This window comes from Phyllopteryx taeniolatus, chromosome 23 (assembly GCF_024500385.1).
Source record: "Phyllopteryx taeniolatus isolate TA_2022b chromosome 23, UOR_Ptae_1.2, whole genome shotgun sequence".
NCBI lineage: Eukaryota > Metazoa > Chordata > Actinopteri > Syngnathiformes > Syngnathidae > Phyllopteryx > Phyllopteryx taeniolatus.
This window is the reverse complement of record NC_084524.1, coordinates 4,959,823-4,981,501: the sequence shown is the minus strand read 5'-3', so window position 1 is coordinate 4,981,501 and position 21,679 is coordinate 4,959,823. Positions and strand designations below refer to the sequence as shown.

Below are 21,679 nucleotides of genomic sequence, written 5' to 3'. Positions count from 1 at the left end.
ATGAAGATGTCGGTCAATCTGTAAAGAAATGTTTTTTTTAAACTTGTCAGCGCCAAAAGAAAACGATGGTGATAGTTGAATGTTTCCGTGAAGATCAGAGAGGACCAATCAGTCATAAAATTTCAGACTGGGGCGGTAACATGGGCTCATCATTTCTGCTCGGAAACAAAAATACGCACAACTTCTTACCGACATGTTTGCTTGCGGAGCCTGTGCAAAGAGCATCCCGGTGGTCAAAAAGAACCCAAACTGTGGATAAAGACAAACATTTTTTAATGCAAGTTGCGGTACCATTTACAGGCGGTGGTGCTATTTTGTCTGGATCAGGGGTGGTACCAATCAGTCAGGAATTTTCAGACTGGGGCGGTAACATAAGTCATCAGTTCCAAACAAGAACCTTAACAAAACTGACTCTTACCTCCACAAAATGGCCACCGTCCACCTGAAGAGTCAAGAGACAAAATTGTTTTTAGCTGCAAAAGTCTGGGAATAAAACAATTTGTGTTTCATTCACTGTTTTAAATCTTAAAATGTGATGCTTATAAATTGCATTATGACAATAATTAGAATGTCCCCAGCCATCACAACTATATGTAGCTGGCGTGTTACAGCCGTTTCCTTTCAGACTGTTGGAAACCCCAACAAAGCTGTCCCCTTGTTGCCGTGGCAACGCCAGTGGGTTCACCTTTGCAGGTCTGGCATTGACACGGCGTAAGACGCGTGCGGGTGTCATCACCAAGGAAACGCTATTTGAACATTTGTTGCCTTTGCGTGCGCTCACCTGGTGGATGCTGCAGTCACATCTGTGTGAGGGTTGGGGGTGGGGAACAAAAAAAAAACGTGACGTTTGGAACGACCATGTTGCATTTGAAACTTTATTCAAGCGCGACTGATGTCAGCCTTCCGCTTCTCATCAGCAGCTCAGACGAACGAGATTCCAGAATTGTCTCATCATTTCCAGCCGCCAAGCGCCACGTGCGCCTTTCTGCCGCTCGACTCACCTTCAGCCCGGTGCCGCGGGACCTGTTGCGAAAGACAAAACTTTTTAGTTCCTATTCAAGTCACGTACAATTAAATATACACGCGGCAGGTGCTCAGTCGTTCGTGTCGTTTCACAGCGAATCAAAGTGAGCTAAGTTTCATCATCACTGCACCGCCAAAACACATTACAAAAAAAAAAAAAAAAAAAAGTACCTCGAAGCGTCATCGGCAAGCAGCTTCTTCCGTGCGAATCTGAGCACCTGCAAAAGAAACAACGGAAAATATCAAGCACGATCGCTCAAGCAGACTTCCGTGCGACACTTGCCGACCAGCTCTTTAAAAGGCTGCGAATGCGTTTTATCCTTTAAAAAATTTCACAGAAAATATTTTTTTTAAAATATGTCAGCCGCAGAGGAAAAAATTGCAGCGCTTACATTTGGGGATGTGCTGTCGACATCGTACCGCCGTCACCCCTTAGCTAGCACAAAAAGAGAAAGGGTGCCTTATTTAAGGTGCAAACATTCACATTTTGTTCTGATGGGCCACACAAATCAGAGTCTGTGTTGACATCAATGCATTCAGACATATGCTTGTCATTAGAAAATCATCATTTAGAGCCAGAAAATTTATTGTACATAAACGTCGCGTACCCGTGTGTGTCATTCTGGCGGGTCGTTTCCCATCTACAAACAGGACAGAACATTAAACCAAAGATGGAACAGTGACGGAGCCCATAGGTGCTGCTCAGAATCTCATCAAGTTCTCTTCAAATAAATTCAGTAAGAGAGAGTTCGAGAATTCATCACAGCAGCCCCGATCTCCCAAACAGCCGTGCTTATTATGATTTTTAAATCGCGAATAACTTGAAATACCTGAAGATGAGAAGACCGCCCTCTGGAAGGGAAACGAAAGAATTCACATTAAAGCCAGCTTAAGGTTTGTTCAATTCGCACTTCTGTGACACGCTACTCAGATTTAGATACGAGTGTCATCCAGCTTGAATCAGTGAGAGAGTTCAAAGTTCACATCACCGCAGCGCGAAACATTTCAAAGGCCATTGAGAAAGCTCAAAAAGGGGACAATACCTTGTTTGTTGAATATGCGCCATCTGAAAAAAAGGCAAGATTATTCATCAATTTGAACGTGTAACTAGGGAACCGTAAGTCAAAGCGTCCAGTTAAAAACGCACATAATTGGATGTTAGCCTTTTCCTCGTCCAATAACATCTTGTGATATTGTTAACTGTCCCTCTGAAAATCATGTGCATGCCATTTATTTTTAAAAGAGAATGCAAGGTAAGTTTGAAATTGTATTGGGCTCATAGTTGGGAAGGAATTTAAAGCTTAAACTTTTTTTGGGGGGGAATAAATATATATATTCTTTTAGTGAGGGGAACAACGCGAGGGTTCATTGAATTAGTTTTAAAAAGGTCAATACCTGAGGATAATGCCGCATCTTCTCCAACACGTTGCATCTGGAAGACAACACACGAGGTGTTAGCTTTAGCATTAGCATTAGCCACAGACACGTGCCCGCACACCTCGATTTTTATTGTTTTAATTCTCTTTCCCCCCAAAAATCTCTCACTTCAGAATCAATAAAGTGCAATCACAGTCATTCAGTTCAGGTCTGTGAAAAAGTATCATCATTGAGAGACTGGAAAGAAAGTCAAAGCTCGCCGCCTCCACTCCAAAAGTGAAGCATCGAGGAAATTGCATTTCAAAACGAAATGACTAACATTTGAAGCTCTAAATAATACCAATAATGAAACACTTACAGATTGAAATGACTGAATAACGAAAGCAGTGCAAGAAACGTGGCCACGCGACACCTACCCAAACCAATACTAACAAACAAGCGGGCCAAGAACGTTCGAGAAGGTAGCTATAGAAACAAAACTATTTCTGTCGAGAAAAAAATATATATATAATGAAAAAAATTCAAGCACATTTTTTTTATCTTACCTCGACGCGTCGAAGTCAAGAAAATGGACGACAAAATGACTTCCTCCACTTTATATACTCGCATCGAGACCCCACCCACTCCCCCAACTTTCGCAGAGTCTGGGACTTTTGGGGCTTTTAAACGAACAACGGCGGTCGCAGAAGTCTATTTTATACGTGTGTAATTGTTTCCGTAACGCCGTGAGGACAAACATTTAAAAAAAAGAAATAAAAAAAAAAAACCCGCTCTCTCGTTTCTTTTTTTCTTTTTCATTTGGACATAAGCTGTTTTGCACTACTGCCACCTGTCGGATGGGAGGATGAATCACAGTGGCCTCGTGGAATGAATACGAACAAGAAAATCGAAGTGGCTAAGCGGTTAGAAAACGAAACAAAAACAACTTATGACGAGTTCAGGGATGCTATTTTCAGTTATCACCAGGATAAAGTGATTTAGTGGACAAAAAAACTATTCTGATAAATAAGCTTGACTAAAGGCTAAATTCGCTTTACAATTTTCTCATTTGCATTTCCTTTAGTGGCATCATAATACCAATCATTGGAACAATATCACAGTATAAAATATTAATTCTATTTTATTTTCTTGTCCATCAAGCTAATCAGCAGCTTTAGTTGTTCAATACAGTCAGAAGTGCCTTACTTGTTTGCCACAGAAGTCACGGCTGAATGTTTTTAACATTGCATAAATATCGCATAGTTCAGAGACAAAACACAATACACAAATTTAATTCTCATCATGTTTTTGTCAATTGAGTTTGCAAGACTCAATTGTCGATTTAGTTGAAACTTCCCTTGGATGTTTTGTAACCTTTTTAGTTTGGCTGCTGCTGAAGGTAAACACTTATTTGCTCACAAAAAAAAAAAGTGCATTGAAATACACACCTTTGACTTTATTTTTCCGATTTGCCCCTCAAGGTCAAATAATCTTCACTACACTGTATATATAACAATACTGTATGACTCACGGGACATGAAAAAAAAAAAGAAAAAAAATATATATATACACACATATATATATATATATATATATTACACAGAATATATGTCACAAAACAAACATTGAATCACTTGGAGCATGCTTGTGTCTACACTCACCCAATTGAAAATTAGCTACATTATTCATTAAATAAAAGTCAAAATGGGTCCACTGATCAGTTATTGCTTCTTTAAAAGTTTACACGTCGACACTTGTTTCATGTTTTCATCATGCTAAACCTGAGAGAAGCTCCAAAGAGTGAACCCGATGGAATAAATGAACAACTAGAATAAATAATTAGGATGGTCACGTCAACGTAAACGTCGTTCAATACTTCCGTTGAGGTGTGCATTATTGCGGCGCTTCTACTGAAGCTCAGCTGGCGCAACGTTGTGCCGCAGTTTTGTTTTTGGGCGAGTTGACGGCGTGAGGGTGACGCTGTAGATGTTGGCCACGAACGCCTCCCACCCTCGGCGAAAAGCTCGGTCCGCGGCCTGAGGAAAAAAAAACAAAAAAAAAACAACAACAAACAATTCAAGTTGAAAAGCACCAACGCAGCAAGAACCAAAAAAAGGAAGCGTGCGAAGGTCAGAGGTCGTCGTACGTGGCCGACGGACCTCCACCTCGCTACACGTGCATGCATAGTCCAGTATTGTGGACTTTATTCCACAAAGTGACTTACATAACCTCCATGGACTTAATGTTTAACCAAGGGGCGTTCATGCAGAGATGGGATTTATGACCTCCACTAAAGTTTTTTTTTTTTTTTTTTTTTTTTTTTTTTTAAATACCGGTCTTCTGTTAAAAATTTAAGTATGCAGTCATGGAGAAAATGATTAGACCATCCTCGTTTCTTCAGTTTCTTGTTAAATTTAATTTCAAGTGTATGCCCTGAAGAATACATTGAACACGACAAAAAATGTAGTACATTCCATAGAAAAAAAATTGTGATATTTGCCATGCTTAAACTTCGTTGTATTCGCAGTGATTTTGGCTTGATATCAGCTCTTAAATTCAACTCTTTTGAGCTATTTTTTGTTGTTGTCATCGTTATATTTGTCCAAACAAATGTACCTTGAACTGTTCCAGGCTTTGAAAATGAACAACAAACCGACATGTTGAGTTGGTGACGAAAAAAAACAAACACAAAATACGTTGTGCATATATAGATGCGTCTCAAAAAATTTGAATGTGGAAGAAAATTCATTTCAGTTGTTCAATTGCAAAAATGAATTTTATCATACAGATATCAATTAAATATATATATCTATATTTTATGATTAGAAATGTAAGAAACAAAGCAATTATTTATTTTTTGAAATATAGAAATGAGGTAGTAATTGGCCTTTGGAGTTTTTTGCACCTGTACAATATGTAAATTGATCTCGTGGAATAAATTGAGATGCATGTGTATAAACCTCAGCAAATATGTTTTTTTTTAAAAAATTATTTCAAATGGTACTTGATTGATACAATAAAATGTTAAAGTCTTGCTGGACGCTCACCTTGCGATATGTTTTCATTGTATTCCTCTTGAGCACGTTCACGACTTCCTCCTGCCCCCTCGTCGTCCTCTTTTTGTCTCGGATCAGCACCTGGTCGTCAGCGTCCACGAGCAAGTTCCCCCGGTTGCGGGCCGTCTCCGGGACGCGGGGGCTTCCGGCGCCCAGGCTCGGCCGCTCGCTTCTGGGCGCCTCGTCCCGAGAGCCGCCCTGCTTCGGCTTCCTCCCGGAGCTTCCTCTCCTCCACCTGCCGCCGGGGGTCCCGCGTAGGAGCGTCTCACCGTCGTCCTCCGGCGTCCCCTCGTTGGGGTCAAACGGAACACACGCGTCCACTTCACTCCCCCCATCCGTCGCCGCGTCCAACTCGTCCTCCAAAGGTGCGCTTTCCGGCTCATCCAGGCGGCCGTACAAGCCGCTGGATTTGTCCAGAAACTTTGGGGCTCGGATGGAGCCCCGCACAGAACTTTTCCTAGAGTCCTTGCCGATAGTCATCTTCCAACTCGATCTTCTCCGGTGCTACGCTCTGCGGGGGGAAAAAGGAAAGGGGCGGGAAGTGGATGGAGAGATTAGTTACACAATCTCCAACGCTACCTCCGCTGTTGCTTCACACGCAGGGTTGGGATTTTTTTTCCAAGGGAGGACAAAGATGGACAAAAATACCTTAAGTGCATCTACTGTGTTTGCAAGGACAAACAACAATTGACACTTTTTTTTTTGGGGGGGGGGGGTTCAGTTCGGTGGTGACTTTCTCTTTTTGCTGACTCTTAACGCTATACCGTTTGGTTTAGCTTTACAAACTTAAACTTGTCTCTCAAGTCACCGCTGTACGGAGTTGAGACTTCTCAGCTTATATGTAGCTCAGCAAAGACAAAGTGTTCTTCGGGCACACGTCTTTGTGGGACTCGAACAGGAGTCGAGTGCTTCATCAAAATAATAAAAAAAAAAAAAAAATCTACGAAAGAATGCGAGCATGCGTGTGTTGGTGAATCAATAACTCGGGAGCTTGGATTTGGCAGCACACCCCCAACACACACAATGACAAATGTCAACACTGAGCTCCGGAAGGGAGTTGGAGCTGTGTGTGGGTGGGTGGGTATGCGCAAGTGTCTGCCACATGTACACACACACGCGCGCGCACACACACACACACGCTTACAGTTGTGCAAACTGAGGTGCAGAATGAGTGAGGCCAGTAATCATGGACATAATACGCAAAGAGCAGGTTTCCATGGCGACCATCGACCAGACGGAAGGTTCCAGGGTCCAGGTTCCGTGATGACGACGACGACGAGCAGGGTTGTGTCAGAGACGGAGAACAGATGTGAGGCAGTCGTGCTTGCCGCAAAAAGTGAAACACTCGTTACAAATTTGAGTTGAACATAATTAGTGACTATTCAAACCGCAAAAAGTATCCGGATTTTAATTATCAAATACATCGCTGTACCTAACCTTGTAAAAGTTGCCGTCGCCGTCGGCAGCGTGGGCCGTCCGTTTGTTGTTGTTTTGCGGCTTAAAGTACCTCCGCCAAAATCAAATCAAACCAATTGTCCAAGTACAGATCACAGAGATGACGTTTAAGAAAGAAGCAATGACAAAAACAACATTGGAGCGAGTTTATTTGTCAGTGACACAGTAGTACAACGCAAGGAGCAAATACTACAGCAATAAATAAAACAACACTGTATACAACACCCAGCACATCGCGATCAAACTACTGCATTTGATATATTGAACGCGAAACGAGGCTCAGAGGAGTGGTCGTGTTTCTTACTTTATCTTCATTAGCGCTTGTATTGTTCATCTGAGTGGATTTTAAACGTTCTACTTTAAAAGGCATCTGTGCGGCTATCATGCAAATAAAAACAAAGGCATGCATGAGTTTTAATCAGAGGTCCACAGGGAGTAGGAATGGGGAATTACAGTACGTACAAAGCATCGTTGAATTTTAAGACGACTTCCCTGTTGTGGGCGTGTGCTTCTCAGACCTCCAGAGTCGGGTCTGAGCCCAGTCCCTGAGCCTGCAGAGCATCTTCACGCTTCATCTTAGGCTTCTCCGTGCGCGTGTGCCACACCAGCACCTGAGCACAAAAAGAAAGCGACGAGGCGTTGGGATTTGGAGGAAAAACGCCACCCCGCCCCCGCATTATGTCGCCCGATGCCAACAACGCACTTACTTTGGAACAGTCGTCCGCTTTAGGCTCCAGCTGGTCCATGGTGACCAGGCCCTGCAGGAGACTGCTCTCCAGGAAGCCCATTGGGGCGTTGCCATCGAAACGAGAGTCGGGATTGGTCAGGAGCAGCTCGAGGGACACGGCGAAGCCGGCCATGTCCATGGGGAAGGGACGACTGGGACGCCAGCCGACGTGAAAGCGGACCACCTGCAAAAGAACGACCGATTCTCGTTGATTCCTCTTTCGTTAAGACCTTGTATTCTTCCACCCAAACTTTATTTGCTTTATTTATAAAAAAACAAAATCAGTCACTGCACACACGCGCCCAGTTGTAAATTGAGATCATTGTTTTCGGATATTTTTTGTTATATTGTCGTTTTGTTTTTGTTTCCACAGTGTTCTTAAGGACCTTTAAAAACCTGAGTGCCGTCAACACTATAAAACACGCCGAGGGTGCATTTAAAACATTTCCACATTTCGGCTTTCCCTAATTGCGGGGGTGGTCTGGAATCGTTTGTAATCGGTTGCAGCCCCTCCAGACAACTGTAAAAGAACAATACTTGACGTGTGCCTTTAAGAGTGTCGTGGTCAAAAATTGGACAACCTTAATGTGCAAATCAAGCAAATTCTTTACACATATATATATATATATATATATATATATATATATTTTATGGCGTTACGAGCGCACCGACCTTTCCTCCTTCCACTACGGGCTTCTCGTACTTCATCCCTCCGACCAGCCCCACGGGCCACACGGACACTTGCCGCGTGCTCCTCATCTGATACGACAACAACGTCAACATCATCAGCAACAGCTCGACGCAGAGAGACGCGAGCGGATTTCTTCTTCTCTTCTCCCGCCTTTGGCAGTTTGGACAGCCCTGAGCGAGGCGGAGCATTTCAGTGTTACTACCTCTTCAAATATCTGCAGGCTGTACGTGTTATCGTCGTCGGCAAAATAGACCACGCCCCGTCGGCCGCGCTGGTCCTTCGGAGCCCTCCGGTCCTCTCGGAGCCAGCGCAGGGCCTCGTTCCTCTGCTCCACACCGCGAGGCTTGAGCCAGCTCGGATCGCCCTGAGAAGGCAAAGGACGCGACGCGGACGTTCCGTTTAGCGCCGGGACAGGGCAGAGCTGTGCTATCCCGCTGATGACTAAACATTATTCCAACAGAACATAAAAATAAATAAACATTAATAATAATAATTAGGTCGGTGAATTTACCCACATATTAACAATCTGTATTTAGGCTCCAAAAACTTCCCAATTTGGAATCTTTCCAAAATTCCCCAGCTTAAATTGCCATGGAAATTCACGGGAAACTGGACGTAAACTTTCACCCCTACGCAACCCAAGTCACCTCCTGCAATTTGCGCTCCTTGGCGGTGGCCACGTGCAGATGCGTGTAGGACAGGCCGGACTTGGCCAAGAGTTGCCCCACGAGCGGCGTCTTGGTCTGAGAGTCCTCCACGACGATCCAGTGGAGCTGGGGCACGTGGAGGAAGGTCTGGGACAAGCGGGTCAGCTCGGCCTTTTGCACCAGCCTGGAACAAACGCGGACAGCGCCTGTCAGTTGACTCCAAACAACTGACGAGAGCGGGGCGAGACTACCTGGCGTATGTCGGCGTGATGACAAAGACGGTGGGCAGGGACGACTCTTTTTGGGGCTGCCTGGTGACCTCCAACTTCCTCACTTGCTCCTGAAGACGGTGCAGCTCCCCCCGCAGTCGAGATACGGTTCGCTCCTTGGGCATGTCGTGCTCCGTGCAGTCACAGCGTTGACCTGGGGAGAAAACAAGACCGCCGGTCGGCTCGTACAATCGAAACCGTTCGGCGGGTTTTCTGGAACAGGAAAAGACCGGCCGGAGTCTCAGGTGTGCTCACCGAGCTGCATCAGTGCATAGATGAGGCCCAGCAGAGAGACCAGGAAGTAGAGCACAAACACCGTTTTCAGCTTCAGTCTCATTGTAGCGCCGTCTCACCCAAACTCCTTTTCGTGAGCCAGGAAGATCTGGTACAAAAACGTAGCATACGTTCTTTTTTCACGGCAAACTTCTGATGCATCGAGAGTGAAATGACCGCGGAAATGTGCGGCGCTTCACGGCCGCCGTACGCACGTTTCTACGGCCGTCGGTCCTTTGGCGACACTTCGAGGTGATGCTGGGAAACTGTTAGAATCAATCTGCACATCAGAGACACATGAACAATTCGCACCGATCAACAATTCGTGGCCGGCAACATTTCATTTCAACAATGTAAAAGAGGCAAGGACTCAGAATTCATTCGTTAACGCCGGAGGACAGCGTGTCAAAGAGGATTGTTTTGTTTTGTTTTTTCATTACCTTGAACCCTCGCAGGTGCAGGGTTCATTTAAATATGATTTGCATATTTAAACGTGGGCGTGGACAGGGAGGAGTCGGCTACGTTGATCGGGCTGTTCGAAGGAAATGTGCTTGGATTCGTGCGTACGCACTGATTCATACATCGGAATATTTTTGTGTTCACGACATTTTCTGCATTGGAGCGTACGCCATGTTTCTGTAGGACATCCATGCAAGTCTTTGTACATGAGGCCCTTTAATAACGTCCACATGTCGGCAACAATGAATTTGAGTGAAACTACAACAGGAAAGTGGATAAAAGAGAAGAAAAACACCATTACGATACATTACACGGGATGGCAATCTAAATTTAGCAACAACGGTAACGTCCGACCGGCATTTTCTGCTACTGCTGCGTTTGTATTTACGTGCAAATACATCACACACACACGACGTCAACGTACAATTATGCGATACTTACAGTCATTGCGTTGTGAAGGGACCACGACAGCACACCGCGCTAGTGACCGTGTAGTCGCTGTTTACATTCCGTTGGCCTCTTGCCGTTTTCTCCTGCGCCTATTAAAAAAATTAAATAAATACAAATATCATAATAATGGGCAGAACACTCATCCTTGTGGCCATCCCATCCTGAACATCACAATGTGGAGAGGAACCTTTATTAGGTACACAACATATCCAGTGTTAGTGTAATTTACGTGCAGGGCTCTAAAAGAATATTTGAATCGATTAACCTGTTGATTATTTTTTCCCATTAATCAATGAATCGGATAAAAAAAAGCCTGGCCCTTTTAAAAAAATTAAAATAACAGGCCATTATTTCAAGTTGATTCAGTTCAGTCGTCAACGTCAGAAAATAGGCAAACATTTTTATCATTCTTTTCAAATGGAGAAGCAGATATTTGCAAATATGATTTGATTAAAAACAAATATATAATCTGAACCGATTTTCTGATGAGAAGCTAAAATCGTCAGGATTTTGACAACTTTAACCTCAACAATGTTTAATTCGATTTTTTTTATTTTCACAAACTACTTATGACGTCAGAAACGAGGCTCACAGTTGTTGTGACTTTCGACTTGTCCCAATGTACACTTTTGCTTTGGAAATCTCTTTTATTGTTCAGTACAGTACTGGAATGGATAACTATTATTTCATTTCAATGGGGAGAATTGATTTTTACATTAGTTATTTGGTTAATAGAATTAACGAGCTTGGTCTGGAAACAAACTCAAGGTACAAATGTAATCTCCATTGCGATAGTTGTAGTTTGCAAGGCTGTAGAACTGCAACATTTTTCATTCTCAGGTCATTGAATCGTGGACAACAGGATTGTATGATATAAATGTTTTTTACAAAAAAATTTAAAAAAACGTAAGTTCTAATAAATCTGGACGACGTTCAGAAAGACAAAAAGAATCCTGGTGGGGGGAAAAAATAATAAACAAAATATGACTCAAACAAATGGATGGCGAATCGCATCAACGTAATTGACGGTTAGCGTTAGCTAGCTACAGAAAGGTAGAAATTTATGCATGTACGTACCTAAAGATAATTCCGGCGGATGCTTTTGGGAAGCTCTTCGACACCTGACGTCATTTTTGTACCGAAAAGCTTCGCGTGGACGTCAACATCCATTCATTCGGATAGGCTTTCTCCAACCACTTCCGGGTTGGGTGCCGCACAATAAGAAGTCCAAGCCAAACAGCGCGCATACGTATTAAGTTCCACCTTCACAAAAATACCTGAACATGTAAACACGTTAGGTCATCTTGATCGCAATAACCAATTTCAGGGTGTCTTATGAAAAGTCAAACAACTTTATTGGATGTGTAACATACAAACAAAACACTGACAAGGCAGAATGACTGTTTCCCTTTCATCGTGGTGAAGGACTGCACAGTTAGCATCAGTCAGTCAGACAGTTGCATGTCAAAAAACTGTTGCGCTTCAAGATGGAACCCATAAGAGGACATATATATATATATATATATATATATATAAACACACACAAGGAGAGAATAGATCAAGAGAAAGTTTAGTTGGAATAGTGGCTAAGTAACAGTTCTTCCAAAATAAAAGTCATAATTAAAATTGGCGAATTTTTTTTTTTTTTTTAAGACAGCTCATCTGCCAGGAGGAGTGATGAGTGGTTAAAGCATAATTTTTCTTTTTTTACAAACATTTTTTTTTCCAAGGCGTGAGATGAGCTCTTTTGTTTTTTGTTTTGTTTGCAATTCCAACTATTCTCCAGAACTTAAAAGTAGATTGTTATTCCAATGGAATGACACAAGCACTCCAAAACGCATGTACCCTGTAGGCTTTGTAAACATAACTACTTGTCGCTCGTTCAAAATAAAAGCCTGGGATTTGGCTGTATGTCCACTCTTGATTTAAGTTCCTGAAACCCAACAGTGGCGACCATTCACGAAATTGCTCTATGTTAGCCTAATGAGGATTTACAATAGAGCGGCTGCAAAGTTCCATAACTGTAGCACATCTGTCATTAAGACTGAAATTCATCAAAAGGCTCGCTCCATTTTTTAAATTATTATTTTTTTTTTATAACCGACACACGGAGCGCATGCTAAAAAAAATAAAACATGAAACAAAAGGAGCGATGTGCATTTACAGTCACTGCAACGAGGCAGAAATCACATTTCACGAGGGCTCACCTGGATAGAGGGTGCAGCTTCTAACCTTCGATACAGTGACAATGAGAGGACGAGCGCTCAGAACGGGGCCACAGGCTGTCATGAATAGGACGGAGATGACGAGAAAGGATCAAACAAACAGAAGCTCACACCGCATGCCGCTTTTACAGCAGAAAAACACATATGTCGCTCCGTAACATCGAGATCTGGAACCAAATACTCCACCGTCCCTGGCCCGTTACAAAGAAAGGAGGCAGCCCGAGCGTTCACGGACACGATTGCGCCTGGCTGCGTTTTGAGGCCAAACGATCAATGGCAGCACCCGCCGCAGTGGCCGCCGGCGTGGCCGTGGCCCACCGAGGCCTCGCCGTGTTTGGTCCGCCGGCTGAGGATCTCGTACGAGCAGTCGTCGCCGCAGCAGCCGGACATGCTCGGCGAGGTCTCGTCCATCTCGAACCTGCGGCGGACGTGAAGGAGATTCAAAACAAAAGAGGGGCGCCGCTCTCGTTGTCGGGCGGTACTCACTGGAGAGCGTCCCTGAAGAACTGGTAGGCGCCGTGGTTGTGTTTAAAAACCGTCAGCATCACTTTCTTCATCTGCGTACTGCCGAGAGCAAACGTAGCATAACGTGAGTCTTCATTACACCAAGAAATGCTAATGAACAAACAAACAAAAACATTTTTTTTTTTACATCTGCTTTCTCCATCTTGATATTATTCAGTTTGTTGCATCACCTAGCCCTTTACTCTATTCATCTGCATATCAAATAGATTTTCCCCCATTCAAACGTATTGAAATGCTATTATTCTATTCCAGTCCCCCAAAACACAATTTTTATATATTTTTTATTCACGACAATTTTATTCAATACAGGCACCCGATTGTATAAATACATACAACCTAAAAGAGAATGTAAAGAAATGATGCGGTTTCTATACAGTGCGATTACTCGACAGACTGTCGCATTTGTGTTGGATGCGTGCCTTTAAGGGGTGTGGCCTTAGGGTCGGGTCGGCTCGCTCGTCGGGCGCGAGCATTTGGGCGCGAGTTGTGGTCTACAGCAGCTCCTTGCGAGAGTTCCAATTTTGTATTTGAGTGTTTGATTATTTGTAAGAATCCAAAATAAAAATAAGTGCATCTGCAAAATATGAGGGCATCAGAGCACCTGAATTGCCCCAATTTTGGATTTTTTTTTGGTCCACTTCACCAGAAGCTCTTTCTTCCCTGAAATTTGGGCTACTTGATGTGCATTCATTGGTCATGTTTGTAGTTCTTGTCACCATTTACCCATTAGCGATGAGCTGTAAAATCTGGATGAGGAATTTGCCGAGCCCTTTCCTCCGTACTCTGCTCTCCAGCTGCACCTCGTAGCTGCGACACGTGCACAAGTTTACATCCGGCGGCATCCTCACCGCGCACGGCTACGAGGACAATCGGCGACAAACGGCGTCCTACCAATACAGCACCTCCTCCCCGCACTCCACGTCGAATCGGAAGTGCGAGAAGGCCACGGGGGCGGAGTCGCCGTCGCGGGCCAACAGGTACCACGCCCTCTCGTCGTTCATCTCCTCTCGCTTCTCGCGTTCCTTCCAGCCCCACTCGCTCTGCTCGTAGCTGGCGGCACGGCGGAAAAGTTTTACTGGTGTACGTTTTTTTGTTGGGGAAAAAATAAATAAAAAAATAAACCCCCGTTCAAATCGGATCCTTACAGTGTCTGCATGTTAGCTCGGGTCAGTTCGAAGGCCCACTCCACCGACAACGGGTTGAGAGCCGTCACTCGCTTGCACTCGATCTGCAGGTTCAATCTGGACGGGGGTGGGGGAATGTCACTACCACCCCAACAAACTAAAATAAAAACAGTGGGGGTGGAGCACACGCGCAAATACATACCCGTTCCTGTCGTACTTTTTGAATGCCGGGAAGGAATCCAGCGGGTCGTTGAGCTGGGAAAAGATGGCGCAAATGTTACGCCGAGTGTTCACGAGAGACTGAAACATTTTCCCCAAATTTCGCCGACCCATTTTCATGACGTGCGCATGCTCTGCAAGCGGCCGATCAGCACGATTGGATGCAAGGTGCAACACAAACGCTCAAGTCGAAGAATGTTGCCAGTCCCGCGGGGGCAATGATGTACCGCATCAAAGCGAAAAAACTGGGCCCGCTCCCCCGCTCTGCAATCAAGTCACCTTATTGGCAGCGTCCACCTTGGCGCAGACGGCGTCCATGGCCGCCCTCTCCTCCAGACGCCGCGCTTTCTTCTCCTTCGCTCGGCTGGATTTCCTCTGGATGGGAGAACCAATCAAAACAACATGAACATCTTTATTCTCGCGGCGGCGGCGGACAAGATGGGCCTGGGGAGCCGATGCGAGCGTGACTGAGGTCGCTGGCAAGAGACGTGGGGTCATGTTTCCAAGAGATGCTTTATCCACAAAAGTAAGCGGTGCATTGTTTGTGCATGCAAACAAACAAGCACAAGTCCTCCAGATGAACTGGGGGGGGGGATGCACCGAGGAGACCACCTTGGGTCAGAGCATTAAGCTCGGAATCTGAGGGGGAACACGTGGATGGGTTTAAAGCAAAGCGTGCAAAAGCGGAGGATGGAAATCGCGGTGCAGGCTTCGGAAATTGGCATTTCGGAGGAGGGGAGGGGGTGTAGCTAACGCGGCTAGCCGGCGATGTGAGCGGCATGTGTGGGGAAACAAGCTAAAGTGTTAGCTCGCATGCTAACCAGGCTAGCCCCCCCCCCCCCCAATCCCCTCTCACAGCAGCAGCAGCTTTTCATTTGTGCCAGCTCCGTTTTCAACTCACCCCCATCCTCGTGTGCTCCGTCACCGCCCCCGGGGGGACGCTCGCTCCTTTTTTTTTTTTGGGTGGGAGTGGGTGGGGGGTCCCTGCGCCTGGTTGTCGCCGCCGTGCTAACGATGCTAATTGGCGCCAGTGCCGGCCGGCCGGCCCGCGGTCGCTCGGGGCAGGGCGCAGCTATTCGCCAATGACAATCGACGCTCAGCTCCACCGAGCTGGGGGTTGAATTTTCTCCGATTGTCGGATTGCGGGGTTCAATCGGATCCGGGTCCGTCTTGCGTTCTGCCTTTCTTTACGCCGCTCTCCTGCCTTCCCAACCGCGAGGCGTTCACGGACTGCGGCAAAACTCCGACTTTAGACCTCCACCGATGGGGACCTTCACGCAAACAACTTCGGGATGGATTAAAATGTGCTCGTTTTCCCACCATTTTCAATAAAACAGTTATCCCAAAATCACGTCACACTTACATCCACGATTTTTATTTTGTTTTTTAATTTAAAAAAAAAAAAGGTCACGTACCAGAAAGCTGGATATGTAACTCTCCCTTTTCCGGGAACTTGAACGTACCACGCACTGTTCCTTATTTGGAAAGTCATCACTGTGCATTTTAGCTGTCATTTGACATATACATTTATTTTTCGTGATGATCAAATCACTAACGTCAAGTATAAGCTTTCATCTTAATGTATTAAAGGCCACAAAAAAAAAGATTTTATATTGACGGATATGGAACGTACACACGTCTTTTAATATAGATATATCAACATCAGAAGGAAAACAAGGCTTTAAATAAAAAAATGTTTAAAAAAACAAAACAATATATATATATTTTTTTTCATACAATTTTGTTGTTAAGAACCAAAACGACAATTATGTGGCTCCGAACAGAGGAAACGTGTTGCCAAACCTTCGCCTGAAGACGGGGGTACCTGGACATCAGAGGAAAAAAATTGCATCAAAATGACTGCAAAATAATCTGTGTGTGTGTGTGTGTGTGTGTGCGTGTGTGTACCTTCGGAGCAGTCCTGGATTTTTGCGGGGTGTTCAAAAGTTTAAGGCGTCCCAGTCACGGACTGCTGAGCCAAATGGACTTGCCATTGAGAATCTTCTCACAAAAATAAGAAGCATGCTTAGTTTAACAAGACGACACCTGAAACCTGAAAGAACTTTATAAAAAAATAAAGAATAAATTGTGTTTTCTGCTCAAATTTCTGCTCTGGGAACGAATACTTTTTCACTATGACATCACACGTATTTCCGAGTGGCGAACGCATGATCGCTGGTAAAACAAGCAAACAAACAAAAAACTTCTACACGTCATTTGACCGAGGCCGAGTAAATGGCTGGAACGATCATTTAGCTACATTCAAAGTACTGTCGTAGTTGATTCAAAAATAGATGTGATGGATATTTCGACGTAAGACGATGACTTACGGACTGGCAAATGGACTTCGTATTATCATTACCTGGAAGTGCGAGCTGAGCTGCTCGTCCACGATCAGCTCCAAGTCCGGCATCTCGTCGTCTTCAACCTACAAAAAGAAACTTCTTTCAGACTCCCGGTGCGTCAACGCAGCGACGTGAGCGCCGACCTTGAGGGAGACGGCGACGTCTTCTTGCGGGTCGACCGAGCCATCGCCCAGGTACAGAGTGACCGGACTGTCCTCGGCACACAGCTGAGCGAGGCACAGGCCGTGCGACAGTTAGCCTAACGGATCAAACCAGAACGCAAATATCGGCGACTGACCGCGGCACCGGCAGGGGGAGCGCACGCCACGGCGTGGCCCTGGCTCAGCAGGACGTCGTGGACGTAGACGTCGTCGCTTGTGCGCGTGTCGCAGAGGTAGAGCTGCAGCACGTCTCCGACGTAACTATAGAGGGCGCCCGCGAGCACGTGATGCGAGCACAGCTCCTGGAAGGAAGACGTGGCCTCGGGAGTCCAGGTGCCCTGTGACGGAAACTGCAAGACTCAAAACCAAAGCGCACAGCGCTTGCCACGCGTTACGTTGATTTATTTTTTTTTGGACTTGATAATTCAAGTGAACGAAAACATTCCCAAAAGGGTTATTTGAAGGCTCAGGATAGCGTCATGCTTACGGTTATTGGTTTAATTCCAGCGAGCGATGAGGGGACAGCTTGCGCCGGGAGAACGGAGAAACGCGCCCTGAGAAAAGATACGATTATTCGTTCGCTGCGAGACTTTGGAGGCCACACAAACACAGCTCATTTACACATGAAGGTCATTTGCCATTGCGTTGAGGCTAAAACATCCCGCAAACGCGTTTCACAAATGCCGGCGGGAGCCGACCTGAGGAACTTCAGGTCGGCGGAGTGCACGGTGGTGGTGTTGCCGTAATCCACGAAGTACACCTCCGCCCGAGTGGCGCTGACGACCTGCCGGATCACCACCCGGTAGAACCAGAAGCCGATGGCGGACACGCAACAGGCTTGGCCCCGTCGGACCAATCTCTGCGGGAGTCGGTAGTGCTCGGACACCTCGGAACAGGTGTAACATCGCCTAGAGGACGCGGTGCATTGAAATGTCATTCCTCACAGCCTGAATTATCATCATCATTATTATTTTTTTTTAATGTTTTGGAGATTGAAAACGCATCAAAAAAGTTGCCGGGATGATACACCTCGACGACCACCTGCGCACCTCATCTCAAACATCAAGTCCTGCAAAGCCCGCGCCTCGTCGCTCTCAACGAAGCTGACGTAGAAATGCCCCGGCGACTCGACATGCTCCACCCGGACGGCCGCGAGATCCCGGACGCCGTGCGGCGTGGGCCGCTTGAGACGCTGAGTGCCCAGAACGTCCCGGGCAATTGCGGAGCCGTGGCGCACCTCAGCGGCGGGGGGTGTCGCCGCGCTCTGACGTGGACGCGGGAAGTTATCGCGAAGTTACGAAAAGAGCCGTGTAGAAGAAAAAGGCGTTATTTACCCCACCTCCTCTGGGGTCCGGGAGTCCTCGCTGATCTCTGACGTTTCATCCTGACGGGCCCGCGCTGCACAGCGATCGCCTTCGCCTTTGATTTCGCCGCCCCCGTGTGCACGCTGGCCGACACTACCCACTGGGCCCGAATCGACGAACGAGAAACACGTCAGGCGCCAGGGAGGACAACTATCAGCGTTTTCAAGCACATAGCGTAACCCTCACAGTCCACAACTGTACAGTGACCATTGTCGCCCTCTGCCGGTCGTACGGGGAAGTGACTGTTCTCGATCGGCGGCGCATCCTTGCCCGAAGGCCTCTGCGAAGAAACAAGATCATCACCCCCCCCCCCCAAAAAAAAAGACAAAGACAAGCAATCCCTCTTTGTCGCTAGCTTTACAGTACAGCACAGTACAGACCTCCAGCACCGGTTTCTGAGAGAGCTCTAGATCTGCTTCTTGGTCCTTTCTCTCGGCCACCGCCGTGGGCTGAGAGCTTGGTGGCTCTTGGAGATGGATTAAGGTGGTTTTGACAAGCGGGAGGAGCTAAATTGAGAAATGTCAAACAACGCACCTGATGGTTTTCCTTGCTTCGGACGTCTGCCGTGTGAGTATTTCGGCGGCCGCGTTTTGACCCAATTGGGCGTGTAGAACAATCCATAGTGATTCGTAGGCATGGCGTTCTCTCTCAGGCTGACAATGAGACCCATGTTGGAGGGCTGGACGAAGATCAGATCTGCCACGGCCTCCAGCATCCCTCCGAGCGTGTCGAAACCGAACTCGCAGGGGAGGAGCGGTCGGTGAAAGCATCGCAGGTAGCACGCGTTCAAGTCGCACAGCTTGAGCGGCCCCTGCAACAGTCACCGTCGTATCAAAAACGCAAGCCGAACAGGCCGTTTCGTCAGAAGAGCCTCGGAAGTATGTGCGACGTCACGGTGAAATCAGGGAAGGGATTACCTGACAGAGGAGGATTTTCAGCTGTGCCCTTAAAGTGTGGATTGAAAGAAAAGGATGGTGCTGCAAGGGCGACGGTTGATACTGGTGGAAATGGTTCCTTTTCTTCGGATTGCGCTGCTTGGCCACCAGCTCCTCAATATGTTTGGTGGACGTGTCACTCACAGCTGCGTGAAGGCACATTTGAACACTCGTACAAGAGCACAGACTTGCTAAGCATCGCGTGGTCAACTACCTTTCAAAAGTGCCACGCCGTTGACGCCGCGGCTCACCGACAGCACGTCCGGCATTGCCGCGGCCATGTCCAGAACGTTCCCGAAGCCCAGCAACTGCAGCGGCATGGGACATCCCAGCATGTTGCCGTAGTCCCTCGTCAGCTGGTTGGGGTCCAAGCCCAATTTGGACGAAATGAGCAAAGAGCGGACATCCTTCTTGAGCTGAGCGAAGACCTGTTCTTTGTTCGACATGTCTGCTGACATCTGTGGGAGAGTCCCCCGAAAAAAACAAAAAAAACCCAAAAACAATCAATCAATAGCATCAATAGATAGAAAGGCGAGCTAAAAGAAGTTCAGTTGAGAGTCAAAGCAATTGCATTTTACGAAGCGTTCGGGCCGAAGTTAGCTTGAAATATTGCTCTTGCGCTCAATTCAAAGTTTCCCCCAAAGTAATAGCAAACGTATTAACGAGCCATAGGAACGCGACACGCGAAGCTAACACGAGCAACGCCGGCTCCTCCTGTATTTGACTTAAGCACGCGGACCGTTAATGTCCTCTCCCCTCCGTGACCGCTTGAATGTCAGCGTATGTCGTTGAATGTTCGCCGACTATGACGCTTCCCCCCCCCCCCCGAAAGTGGCGACAAGATGCTTCGCTTCGCTGCTGGCTGAGTACAGGGCCAATAATTACACTCCCTGTGTTGGATGCTTAAATGACTGAGTTGTGGTATCAATCCCCAGCAGCAATCCCGCTGACAAAGGATCACAAAAAACAAACAAACAAACAAAAACAACCTTCAAATACTCGTCTAAATACTCCCATGTGAAGAACACTATAATCCAAATGATGACTCAATACAGGGTATCATCATGTGGGTGGTTACTCATCCTCCATTCACTAGTCTTCATTCAAGGCTGTGAAAACTAACATTTATCCTCTTTTCATGCGTAAAAGAAAAAAAAAAAAAAAAAATATATATATATACCGTTTATCTGGTCCATTACCAGGACGCCTCTGCCCTTAAAGCTTTGGAGTGGTTGGGGGAGAAAGGACGTGAAGTGGCAGCGGGTGCCTACGAACGCTCCTGTAAGTAATTAAACCGCAATAAATAATAATTTAAAAAAAAAAAAAGAAGGAATTTTGAAATTGCCCAAGCTGCAATTGCGAGCTCTGCACACTTGATGGCGCTGGAAGTTTGGGAATGGGAAGAGGGAGGCCCCAGCTGGTGAAAACAATGTGACATCATCGAAATGAAGCGGCATCCGCTGGAAATACTCCCGACAGGTTATTTCTTTATATGCCCACAAACGTAAACCGAAAAAATAACTAACAGTAGAACAACTCACCATGACGTGTCCAATATATATTTGGGCGGCAAAAGCTAACGCGCTCTCTGGCAGCGCCACGGGTAAACAAACCCGGGACAGAGCCATTGAGCGAAAGAGGGTCAGCGTCTTGAATCAATCATTTTCTTCAAGCCATTCTTCCTGCTCTCAAACGCTGTGGGCGTGTCCTCGGAATGCGCCGAAGCCGCGCCCCGCTCAACTGTCAATCAATTACTACTTGTCAGACCTGGAAAAATGGATGCTACGTCGTCTAGCATCTTTTTATGCCTATACATAAATATATCCGCTTAGAAGCCTCCTGTGGCTTCCGCGCGGCGTGACAACGAGGCGCTCTAACGTGGCCACGCCATCGATAACAACCTGTCCACACTCTGGCTATCGCATCGTAATTTACAATTTATTATTATGATTTTTTTGCCTTCTCTCCGTGACATTCACGCACATTCGCAGCCAACAATGAGGCGCTCTAAAGCGGTCATGGCAGCGGACTACCTGAAGAGAAGATGTATTTTCAGGGTGTACGCATAGCTAGCTACCTAGCTAGCTAAATGCAAGCAAAGGTCTTATAACACGACCCATGCTGGCGCCAAAAGGACCCAGCCAAAAAAAAATTAAAATAAAAAAAATTAGGATCTCCACAATTGAGCACTACGTATTTCGTAGTCTTTACTTAGTTTTCACCAATTATCTTCAAACATATACATAGAAACAAATCTCTAACTTGACTTTCATTCAGTCAAAAATTCCATTCTCTCTCGTTATTAATTGTACTTATTTTGGTGCACAATAGCATTACTCTGAACACTGCGGAGAGGGAGGGAGAACACGGAAGGG

The 21,679-nt window shown here is 46.1% G+C and overlaps 4 protein-coding genes and 6 non-coding genes across 19 annotated transcripts in view; all 10 read right to left on the bottom strand.

The window, feature by feature from the left end:
* Positions 1-88: 88 nt before the first annotated feature.
* On the bottom strand, positions 89-160 carry LOC133473036 (small nucleolar RNA SNORD31). The gene has a single exon (XR_009786947.1). It is a non-coding gene; the product is annotated as a small nucleolar RNA SNORD31 (small nucleolar RNA).
* A 157-nt stretch (positions 161-317) lies between these two features.
* On the bottom strand, positions 318-390 carry LOC133473035 (small nucleolar RNA SNORD31). Its single transcript, XR_009786946.1, has one exon. It is a non-coding gene; the product is annotated as a small nucleolar RNA SNORD31 (small nucleolar RNA).
* A 226-nt stretch (positions 391-616) lies between these two features.
* LOC133473037 (small nucleolar RNA SNORD22) lies at positions 617-741 on the bottom strand. The gene has a single exon (XR_009786948.1). It is a non-coding gene; the product is annotated as a small nucleolar RNA SNORD22 (small nucleolar RNA).
* A 149-nt stretch (positions 742-890) lies between these two features.
* LOC133473034 (small nucleolar RNA SNORD30) lies at positions 891-959 on the bottom strand. Its single transcript, XR_009786945.1, has one exon. It is a non-coding gene; the product is annotated as a small nucleolar RNA SNORD30 (small nucleolar RNA).
* Positions 960-1,089: 130 nt separating this feature from the next.
* Positions 1,090-1,154, bottom strand: LOC133473031 (small nucleolar RNA SNORD29). The gene has a single exon (XR_009786943.1). It is a non-coding gene; the product is annotated as a small nucleolar RNA SNORD29 (small nucleolar RNA).
* Positions 1,155-1,720: 566 nt separating this feature from the next.
* Positions 1,721-1,792, bottom strand: LOC133473032 (small nucleolar RNA SNORD26). Its single transcript, XR_009786944.1, has one exon. It is a non-coding gene; the product is annotated as a small nucleolar RNA SNORD26 (small nucleolar RNA).
* Positions 1,793-3,814: 2,022 nt separating this feature from the next.
* On the bottom strand, positions 3,815-6,102 carry sb:cb1058 (uncharacterized protein LOC394209 homolog). Its single transcript, XM_061763778.1, has 3 exons — positions 6,084-6,102; positions 5,427-5,946; positions 3,815-4,415 (listed from the first exon to the last, which is right to left on the bottom strand). The coding sequence occupies exons 2-3, from the start codon at positions 5,913-5,915 to the stop codon at positions 4,287-4,289; spliced, it is 618 nt and encodes a 205-aa protein (XP_061619762.1). The 5' UTR covers positions 5,916-5,946; positions 6,084-6,102; the 3' UTR covers positions 3,815-4,286.
* Positions 6,103-7,022: 920 nt separating this feature from the next.
* On the bottom strand, positions 7,023-11,525 carry b3gat3 (beta-1,3-glucuronyltransferase 3 (glucuronosyltransferase I)). 3 transcript variants are annotated; one of them, XM_061763769.1, is made up of 11 exons: positions 11,484-11,525; positions 10,398-10,495; positions 9,938-10,214; positions 9,713-9,777; positions 9,480-9,606; positions 9,207-9,378; positions 8,956-9,139; positions 8,511-8,672; positions 8,290-8,376; positions 7,598-7,801; positions 7,023-7,501 (listed from the first exon to the last, which is right to left on the bottom strand). In XM_061763769.1, exons 5-11 carry the CDS (start codon positions 9,559-9,561, stop codon positions 7,403-7,405), a joined length of 990 nt encoding a protein of 329 aa, XP_061619753.1. In that variant the 5' UTR covers positions 9,562-9,606; positions 9,713-9,777; positions 9,938-10,214; positions 10,398-10,495; positions 11,484-11,525; the 3' UTR covers positions 7,023-7,402. The 3 variants fall into 3 exon arrangements, with proteins under 3 accessions (XP_061619753.1, XP_061619754.1, XP_061619751.1); XM_061763770.1 differs by lacking the exons at positions 9,713-9,777; positions 9,938-10,214; XM_061763767.1 differs by lacking the exons at positions 9,938-10,214; positions 11,484-11,525 and having other exon boundaries at positions 10,398-10,473.
* Positions 11,526-11,737: 212 nt separating this feature from the next.
* naa40 (N-alpha-acetyltransferase 40, NatD catalytic subunit) lies at positions 11,738-16,295 on the bottom strand. Of its 2 annotated transcripts, XM_061763775.1 has the most exons (8): positions 15,401-16,295; positions 14,779-14,874; positions 14,483-14,535; positions 14,302-14,397; positions 14,048-14,206; positions 13,880-13,963; positions 13,118-13,195; positions 12,902-13,049 (listed from the first exon to the last, which is right to left on the bottom strand). In XM_061763775.1, exons 1-8 carry the CDS (start codon positions 15,404-15,406, stop codon positions 12,902-12,904), a joined length of 720 nt encoding a protein of 239 aa, XP_061619759.1. In that variant the 5' UTR covers positions 15,407-16,295. The 2 variants fall into 2 exon arrangements, with proteins under 2 accessions (XP_061619758.1, XP_061619759.1); XM_061763774.1 differs by lacking the exon at positions 15,401-16,295 and having other exon boundaries at positions 11,738-13,049; positions 14,779-15,393.
* A 1-nt stretch (position 16,296) lies between these two features.
* LOC133472637 (tudor domain-containing protein 5-like) overlaps positions 16,297-21,679 on the bottom strand; it is a 94,576-nt gene continuing 89,193 nt past the window's right edge. For 5 of the 7 annotated variants that reach the window (XM_061763758.1, XM_061763761.1, XM_061763757.1 and 2 more), the window contains 14 exons: positions 19,519-19,762; positions 19,287-19,450; positions 18,904-19,180; positions 18,750-18,835; positions 18,556-18,649; positions 18,345-18,469; positions 18,055-18,269; positions 17,704-17,913; positions 17,493-17,559; positions 17,143-17,343; positions 16,988-17,071; positions 16,862-16,927; positions 16,408-16,500; positions 16,297-16,324 (listed from right to left, as the gene is read on the bottom strand). In XM_061763758.1, coding sequence (XP_061619742.1) covers positions 16,462-16,500; positions 16,862-16,927; positions 16,988-17,071; positions 17,143-17,343; positions 17,493-17,559; positions 17,704-17,913; positions 18,055-18,269; positions 18,345-18,469; positions 18,556-18,649; positions 18,750-18,835; positions 18,904-19,180; positions 19,287-19,450; positions 19,519-19,762 — 1,872 coding nt within the window. In that variant the 3' untranslated portion in view covers positions 16,297-16,324; positions 16,408-16,461. Of the gene's footprint in view, positions 16,325-16,407; positions 16,501-16,861; positions 16,928-16,987; positions 17,072-17,142; positions 17,344-17,492; positions 17,560-17,703; positions 17,914-18,054; positions 18,270-18,344; positions 18,470-18,555; positions 18,650-18,749; positions 18,836-18,903; positions 19,181-19,286; positions 19,451-19,518; positions 19,763-20,484; positions 20,584-20,845; positions 20,997-21,679 lie in introns of those variants that run through there. The other 2 variants (XM_061763763.1, XM_061763762.1) reach the window with 2 other exon arrangements.